An 8,168-nucleotide genomic window follows, 5' to 3' on the forward strand; every position below is an offset into this window, starting at 1 on the left:
TTTCACCATGTTGGCCAGGCTGGTCTTGAACTCCTGACCTCAAGTGATCCACCAGCCTCGGCTTCCCAAAGTGCTGGGATTACAGGCATGGGCCACCGCGCCTGGCCGACCCGACGTTTTTAAGTAGCTTCTGAGGAGAATGAGTTGGTCTTTGTCTACCCTGTTCCTGGAATATCTCTAACTTGGAGTGCCCAGCCAGCCCCTCAAAGCTGAGTTTCTGGGGAAGCTACGGCTTTTCATGTCAGGATGTCTTTGGCTCATTATTGGGAAACATCCCTCAAGGGCCTGTTCTGTTTCGAACTGTTCCCAGTGTTGGTGAAGATTAGAGAGAAGCAGCAGTCCTTGCCCTCCCTGGCCACTGGCAGTAGAAGGAAAGACAGCCCAAGCCCGTCTCCTCCACTGGCTGCTGTGGAACCTGGGGTGTGTTTTAGCTCACTAAGCCTCAGTTTTCTTTAAAAAAAAAAAACTGGAATGAGTAATACCTATCTTATTTACCTTAGGATAGTTAAAAGGTTAATTGAAACACGAAAGCATATTATAAAGTGTTTTACCAATTCCTGTTTTAATTGATAGGAAACACACTAGGAAGACTGGAACTGAGCAAGATTGGGGTACGGGTGTGTGGAGTGTTGAGGGGCACAATTGGAGAGAAGGGAAGTGTGAACACACCGGGGTAGTGGTAGCAGAAGGGCCCGGTCAGGGTATGAAGAGCTGAGGCTGCACCTGAAAACTTAGAAGCAGGAACTCCCTGTCAAGCATACCCTACATGGCTGACCTTTACTTAGTGACAGTTCTCAAAAGGCTGTGCAGGGTGCCGCTGCGCTCCCCCAAAACATACATGTATGGAGACGTGGCTCTGCCACCCACCATTCAGTCTATTCTCTAAGCCAATGAGAATGCAACAAGACCAGAATGGGACTGAGGGTGGCCTGTGGTGACCTGTCAGGGACTATTTAAACCAGCCGCAAATCATGTGGGCAGGGAACAGATGCCTGGCTGGCCACCTCAGGGGCCATCTCCCACAGTTTGCTGTACTAGCAGGTCTCTGTTCGCTTGTGTTTTTAATCATGGTCAGCTTTTAGTGTGGGTTTGAATGTAACAGACTGAGCTTAGAAAAGCTTTCTGTAAGGAAAGGTAAGAGTTGAACTGAGCAAGAGTTTTGAAAAATAGTGACAATCCCATTCTCCTTTGGAATGCGCACAAATATTGAGGTATCCAGTGAACGGCAGCAAATTTCCTACCTTCAAGGCCCAAATGTAAGCTAGTCCCCTTACGTTACATGCAGCTCATTTGCTAAGTGGTTTTTTTCTAGTATCTCCACTACTCGCTGACACAGGAGGACACAGGATGTTAAAAAGGAAATACAGTTCTGTCAATTGTTCACTTATTCTCCAAAATACTTGGAAGAACTAAATATGAAACCATAGGAGACTATACTCACCACATAGTCCCTATACTAGTCAAACTCCTTATTTTTTAACTGATCATTTTTAGGAAGGTAGCATTTTATTCACTAAAACATTTTTGTTAATACTTGTTTATTTTTAGGATGAACTGCCATGATGTGGGCTACAGAGGAGGGTCGCATATGCTTCCATCCCCCTTTTAGAGAATCCACACCTGTCCCAGTTGCTGGGTTCCACTACCAAAAGTGAATTGCAACTATTTTAGGAGCACTTAAGCACATCCGAAAAATGAGTGATTCTGTTCTGGCCCACACCACATCACTGATGTACCCCCTTAAAGCATGTCCCTGAGTTCATCACAGAAGACTGCTCCTCCTGTGCCCTCCACAAGGTTAGAACTGTCCTTGTCTTAGGGAAAAAAGAGAGAGAGAGAGACAGGCACCAACTGGGTAACCTCTGCTGACCCCCACTCTACTTTACCATAAGTAGCTCCAAATCCTTCTAGAAAATCTGAAAGGCATAGCCCCATATATCAGTGATATAAATAGAACCTGCAGCAGGCTCTGGTAGATGATGACTCCAAGGTGGACTGGGAGGCAGCCCGGCCTTGGCAGGCATCATCCTCTAAATATAAAGATGAGTTTGTTCAGCCTTTGCAGAAGGAAAAACTGCCACCCATCCTAGAGTGCCGCGTCCTTGTCCCCCCACCCCCTCCAATTTATTGGGAGGAAGGACCAGCAAAGCCTCATCTAGGAAGAGCCCCTCACCCATCTCTACCTCCACTCCAGGTCTAGCCAGTCCTGGGTTGTGACCCTTGTCTTTCAGCCCCAGGAGAGGGACACACATAGTGCCACCAAAGAGGCTGGGGGAGGGCCTCAGCCCACCAAAACCTGGGGCCAGTGCGTCCTACAGGAGGGGAACCCTCACCCCTTCAATCCCTTTAGGAGACCCAAGGGCGCTGCGCGTCCCTGAGGCGGACAGCTCCGTGTGCTCAGGCTTTGCGCCTGACAGGCCTATCCCCGGGAGCCCCCGCGCCTCCTCCCCGGCGCTCCGCCCTCGCCTCCCCCCGCCAGTTGTCTATCCTGCGACAGCTGCGCTCCCTCCGGCCGCCGGTGGCCCTCTCTGCGGTGGGGGAAGGGGTCGACGTGGCTCAGCTTTTTGGATTCAGGGAGCTCGGGGGTGGGAAGAGAGAAATGGAGTTCCAGGGGCGTAAAGGAGAGGGAGTTCGCCTTCCTTCCCTTCCTGAGACTCAGGAGTGACTGCTTCTCCAATCCTCCCAAGCCCACCACTCTACACGTCTCCCTCTTCCCGGTAGTCGCGAGTGGGAGCTTGGGGATCTGAGCAAAGAACCCGAAGAGGAGTTGAAATATTGGAAGTCAGCAGTCAGGCACCTTCCCGAGCGCCCAGGGCGCTCAGAGTGGACATGGTTGGGGAGGCCTTTGGGACAGGTGCGGTTCCCGGAGCGCAGGCGCACACATGCACCCGCCGGCGAACGCGGTGACCCTCGCCCCACCCCATCCCCTCCAGCGGGCAACTGGGTCGGGTCAGGAGGGGCAAACCCGCTAGGGAGACACTCCATATACGGCCCGGCCCGCGTTACCTGGGACCGGGCCAACCCGCTCCTTCTTTGGTCAACGCAGGGGACCCGGGCGGGGTCCCAGGCCGCGAACCGGCCGAGGGAGGGGGCTCTAGTGCCCAACACCCAAATATGGCTCGAGAAGGGCAGCGACATTCCTGCGGGGTGGCGCGGAGGGAATGCCCGCGGGCTATATAAAACCTGAGCAGAGGGACAAGCGGCCACCGCAGCGGACAGCGCCAAGTGAAGCCTCGCTTCCCTCCCGCGGCGACCAGGGCCCGAGCCGAGAGTAGCAGTTGTAGCTACCCGCCCAGGTAGGGCAGGAGTTGGGAGGGGACAGGGGGACAGGGCACTACCGAGGGGAACCTGAAGGACTCCGGGGCAGAACCCAGTCGGTTCACCTGGTCAGCCCCAGGCCTGCGCCCTGAGCGCTGTGCCTCGTCTCCGGAGCCACACGCGCTTTAAAAAGGAGACAAGACAGTCAGCCTCTGGAAATTAGACTTCTCCAAATTTTTCTCTAGCCCCTTTGGGCTCCTTTACCTGGCATGTAGGATGTGCCTAGGGAGATAAACCGTTTTGCTTTAGTTGTCGCCGAGGCAGTTCCCTTCCAAACTAGCGCTAGAGCGAATGAGCGAGCAGCCAGGACCACCCACTCTGGGTTTCCAACAGGCGAAAAGGCCCTTTCTGAGTTTGAAATGTCATAGGGTTCCTAACAGGCCACTCTTCCCTGGATGGGGTGCCAACGCCTTTCCCATGGGCATCTCCTTCCACCCTCACGTTGGCCCAGCGAGCAGGCAGTGCTGAGGCCTTATCTTCCTACGTGACAGATGTGGTCAGGGAGGCGCAGAGAGGATGGGCACTAGCGTCCAGCTCCTGGAGCAGGTGTCAGGCAGGGAGGGCGGACAGGTCTTGGGGAACATGTTCCCCTGGCTATGTGGACAGAGGACTTCTCAGTGGGGTCTCACGACCCTGTGCCCCTTTTCCTGGTGCAGGGCAGCCCTTAGCCGGGGCAAAGGTCGGGAAGAGAACCCCTGGTCGCCGCTCTGGCAGAATTTGAGTGGCTCCGGCAGGGGATGTCCCCAGGTTCCTGGGGAGGGAGGACGTCGGGGCCAGCCAGGCCTACCCCCCTGCCGCTGAGACTTCTGCGCTGATGCACCGCGCCTCTTCGCGGTCTCCCTGTCCTTGCAGAAACTAGACACAATGTGCGACGAAGACGAGACCACCGCCCTCGTGTGCGACAATGGCTCCGGCCTGGTGAAAGCCGGCTTCGCCGGGGATGACGCCCCTAGGGCCGTGTTCCCGTCCATCGTGGGCCGCCCCCGACACCAGGTCAGGCTGCCCCTCCGCAGAGGGAGCCGGCTCGGGGTCCCCGCGTAACCCAGCCTGGTGCCACCCGGAGCGGCGTTAACGGGTGCGTGGTGTCTCGGCTCCGCAGGGCGTCATGGTCGGTATGGGTCAGAAAGATTCCTACGTGGGCGACGAGGCTCAGAGCAAGAGAGGTATCCTGACCCTGAAGTACCCTATCGAGCATGGCATCATCACCAACTGGGATGACATGGAGAAGATCTGGCACCACACCTTCTACAACGAGCTTCGCGTGGCTCCCGAGGAGCACCCCACCCTGCTCACCGAGGCCCCCCTCAATCCCAAGGCCAACCGCGAGAAGATGACCCAGATCATGTTTGAGACCTTCAACGTGCCCGCCATGTACGTGGCCATCCAGGCCGTGCTGTCCCTCTACGCCTCCGGCAGGACCACCGGTGAGTGCCCGCTGCCCCCAGTCCCCTCCCCCGCCCCCGCCCCCGCCGCTAGCGCTGAGCGCCTAGCCTCGGCCTCGCCCCCAGCCACTCACTCTCTCCCGCGCGCGCACAGGCATCGTGCTGGACTCCGGCGACGGCGTCACCCACAACGTGCCCATTTATGAAGGCTACGCGCTGCCGCACGCCATCATGCGCCTGGACCTGGCAGGCCGCGATCTCACCGACTACCTGATGAAGATCCTCACTGAGCGTGGCTACTCCTTCGTGACCACAGGTGCGCGGCGCCCCTGCACCCCGGGCGGGAGGGCCGGCGGCGGCCCCTGAGTGAGGGCTCCTCTCCTGCTTCTGCCCTCCGCAGCTGAGCGCGAGATCGTGCGCGACATCAAGGAGAAGCTGTGCTACGTGGCCCTGGACTTCGAGAACGAGATGGCGACGGCCGCCTCCTCCTCGTCCCTGGAAAAGAGCTACGAGCTGCCAGACGGGCAGGTCATCACCATCGGCAACGAGCGCTTCCGCTGCCCGGAGACGCTCTTCCAGCCCTCCTTCATCGGTGAGCCCCGCTCGCCCTCGCGCCGGCCCCCAGGCCCCGCCGGCCCCCGGCGCCCCGAGCTTCTGCTCACACTCCCCCCCGCGGTCCCCAGGTATGGAGTCGGCGGGCATTCACGAGACCACCTACAACAGCATCATGAAGTGTGACATCGACATCAGGAAGGACCTGTATGCCAACAACGTCATGTCGGGGGGCACCACGATGTACCCTGGGATCGCTGACCGCATGCAGAAAGAGATCACCGCGCTGGCCCCCAGCACCATGAAGATCAAGGTGGGTGGTGGCCTGCGCGGGCTGTCGGCGGGGTGGGCTCCAGGGTGAGGTCTCCCCACCTCACGCGCTGTCTTGCAGATCATCGCCCCGCCGGAGCGCAAATACTCGGTGTGGATCGGCGGCTCCATCCTGGCCTCGCTGTCCACCTTCCAGCAGATGTGGATCACCAAGCAGGAGTACGACGAGGCCGGCCCTTCCATCGTCCACCGCAAATGCTTCTAGACACACTCCACCTCCAGCACGCGACTTCTCAGGACGACGAATCTTCTCAATGAGGGGGCGGCTGAGCTCCAGCCACCCCGCAGTCACTTTCTTTGTAACAACTTCCGTTGCTGCCATCGTAAACTGACACAGTGTTTATAACGTGTACATACATTAACTTATTACCTCATTTTGTTATTTTTCGAAACAAAGCCCTGTGGAAGAAAATGGAAAACTTGAAGAAGCATTAAAGTCATTCTGTTAAGCTGCGTAAAGTGGTCGTGTTTATTTGCTTGGGGCGGGAGTGGAGCAGGAAGAGGGATTCCCATCCCCCACATCCTCGTAAGTCACTTTTCACGATACCCCAAATGAATGGGCTCCTTGGAAGACAAAACTTACATCTTCCCATGCTCCCCTGCCGGTTTCCCCAGTGGATCAGATCCATTCCAGGTCACTGGCGCTAGTGGTGGCCTGACTTGACCCTCTGGGGTGTGGCGAGGCAGCTTTCTTCCTCTGCGCAGCGCTCCCGAGTGTTGCCAGCACTGCCGGGGCGGCCTCCGCTGGTGGCCCTGGGTCCCCTCAGGCAGCGGGCGCTGACCATGGTGCTGGGGCCGGAGAGCTGTTTCTCAGAGGGCGTCTCAGCTCCGCCTATGGTGTTCCCCTACTGAATCTCCAGATCTGAGAGGGGGTTGTGTTCTGCAATGTAACAAGTCATTTTGTTTTTGTTTTTGTTTTTAATAGAGACAGGGTCTCGCCCTGTCGCCCACGGTGGAGAGCAGTGGTGTGATCAGAGCCCAACTGTATCCTGTAATTGAGCTCAAGGGGTCCTCCCACCTCAGCCTCCCCAGTTGCTAATATTTTCGCATGTGCCACCGCGTCCAGCCAGTTTTTTATTTTTATTGTAGAGACAGGGTCTCAGGGTCTTGTTATGCTGCCCAGGCTGGTCTCGAACTCCTGGCCACAAGTAATACTTCTGCCTCAGCCCCTCAAAGTTCTGGGATTACAGGTCTGTGCCACTATGTCCAGGCTTAATAAATGAGTTTTAATTTGCAAGTGAAGACCATCACTGCCTCTCTCCAATGGGGAAGGCCTTTGCTTCACACCAGGTGCTGCTGGTAGAAAGAAACACCCCCTCGTGCAGGACCTGGGAAGGAGGCAAGGGAGGGCCAAGTGAGAGCTCCAGAAAGAAGGACAGCAAAGAAGCGTCGGAGGGGTGGGAAGCTGAGGCTCACACTGGAAGACGGGGAGGTAAGCAAGGGGAGAAGGAACACTCTCACCCCCAAAAGAAGTTTTAAAGGCATCAAATTTATCAACAGTTTGAATTTCTGTGGGAGAGTGCAATACCTATTCCTTAAAGGGAGCTTAATGTTTCCTAGTCAAGTTTTTCAAGAGCAGTGGCCCCTAAATATAATGGATTCAGACTCAAAGTAATAAACTCGTTTGTAAATAAGTTTATAGCTGCAATTGACAAAATAGCTATGTTACATGCCACGTAGTCATATGTTTAATCCCTCATTTTCTGGCTTATTGAAAAACTTCAGAAATCTTTGAGGCCTCAAAAGGTATGGTACTGTCAAATCCAGATATCAAGAGAGTTGACAATATTGCTAAAATTTAAGATTTTAATAAAACAAGTATATAATACCATGTTCATTGAAAACCTTGTATTGTCCCACTCAGGGTGGATGAAGGTTAAAAATGGGCTAAATACTAGTCTTTCAGAGGTATACAGCTTTTGTTGATAATACTAACCACATATATATATATCTGATATAATAATACTCTAACATATTGGTAATATTGAATATGCAAAGGCATATCTGAGCAAACATAACCTACACACACGTAGCTTAAATAATTCATTCGTGGCCAGATGCAGTGGCTCACACCTGTAATCTCAGCACTTTGGGAGGCCAAGGTGGGCGGATCACTTGAGGCCAGGAGTTCGAGACCAGCCTGTCCAACATGGTGAAACCCTGCCTCTACTAAAAATACAAAAATTAGCTAGTCATGGTGGTGTGCACCTGTAGTCCCAGCTACTCGGAACGCGGAAGTGGGAGAATCACTTGAGCCCCAAGAGGCAGAGCTTGCAGTGAGCCAAGATTATGCCACTGCACTCCAGCCTGGGTGCAGTGAGACCCTGTTTCAAAAATAAATAAATAAATTCATTCATGTAGCCAGCAGCCTGGTAAAATATCACTATTACCTGTGTTAGCTGACTGTCATGCTAACGATTTTTGAACCAGAACCCTAAATCAATTGGGATTTAAGTAAGATATGTAAGATCTATTTCTCCTATGATCATAATCTGTAAATGACTCATAATCATTTAGAACTGACAGAAGTTTTCAATACACTGTGATAGTATTTTGTCAAGCGCCAATTTTTAAAACCCATCATTG

At 54.2% G+C, this 8,168-nt stretch overlaps 1 protein-coding gene across 1 annotated transcript; it reads left to right on the forward strand.

The window, feature by feature from the left end:
* The first annotated feature begins 3,205 nt into the window (after positions 1-3,205).
* ACTA1 (actin alpha 1, skeletal muscle) lies at positions 3,206-6,041 on the forward strand. The gene is made up of 7 exons (XM_016940594.3): positions 3,206-3,296; positions 4,171-4,311; positions 4,418-4,742; positions 4,855-5,016; positions 5,101-5,292; positions 5,384-5,565; positions 5,644-6,041. Exons 2-7 carry the CDS (start codon positions 4,183-4,185, stop codon positions 5,785-5,787), a joined length of 1,134 nt encoding a protein of 377 aa, XP_016796083.1. The 5' UTR covers positions 3,206-3,296; positions 4,171-4,182; the 3' UTR covers positions 5,788-6,041.
* The last annotated feature ends 2,127 nt before the right edge of the window (positions 6,042-8,168 follow it).

Source organism: Pan troglodytes, chromosome 1 (genome assembly GCF_028858775.2).
Source record: "Pan troglodytes isolate AG18354 chromosome 1, NHGRI_mPanTro3-v2.0_pri, whole genome shotgun sequence".
Taxonomy (NCBI): domain Eukaryota; kingdom Metazoa; phylum Chordata; class Mammalia; order Primates; family Hominidae; genus Pan; species Pan troglodytes.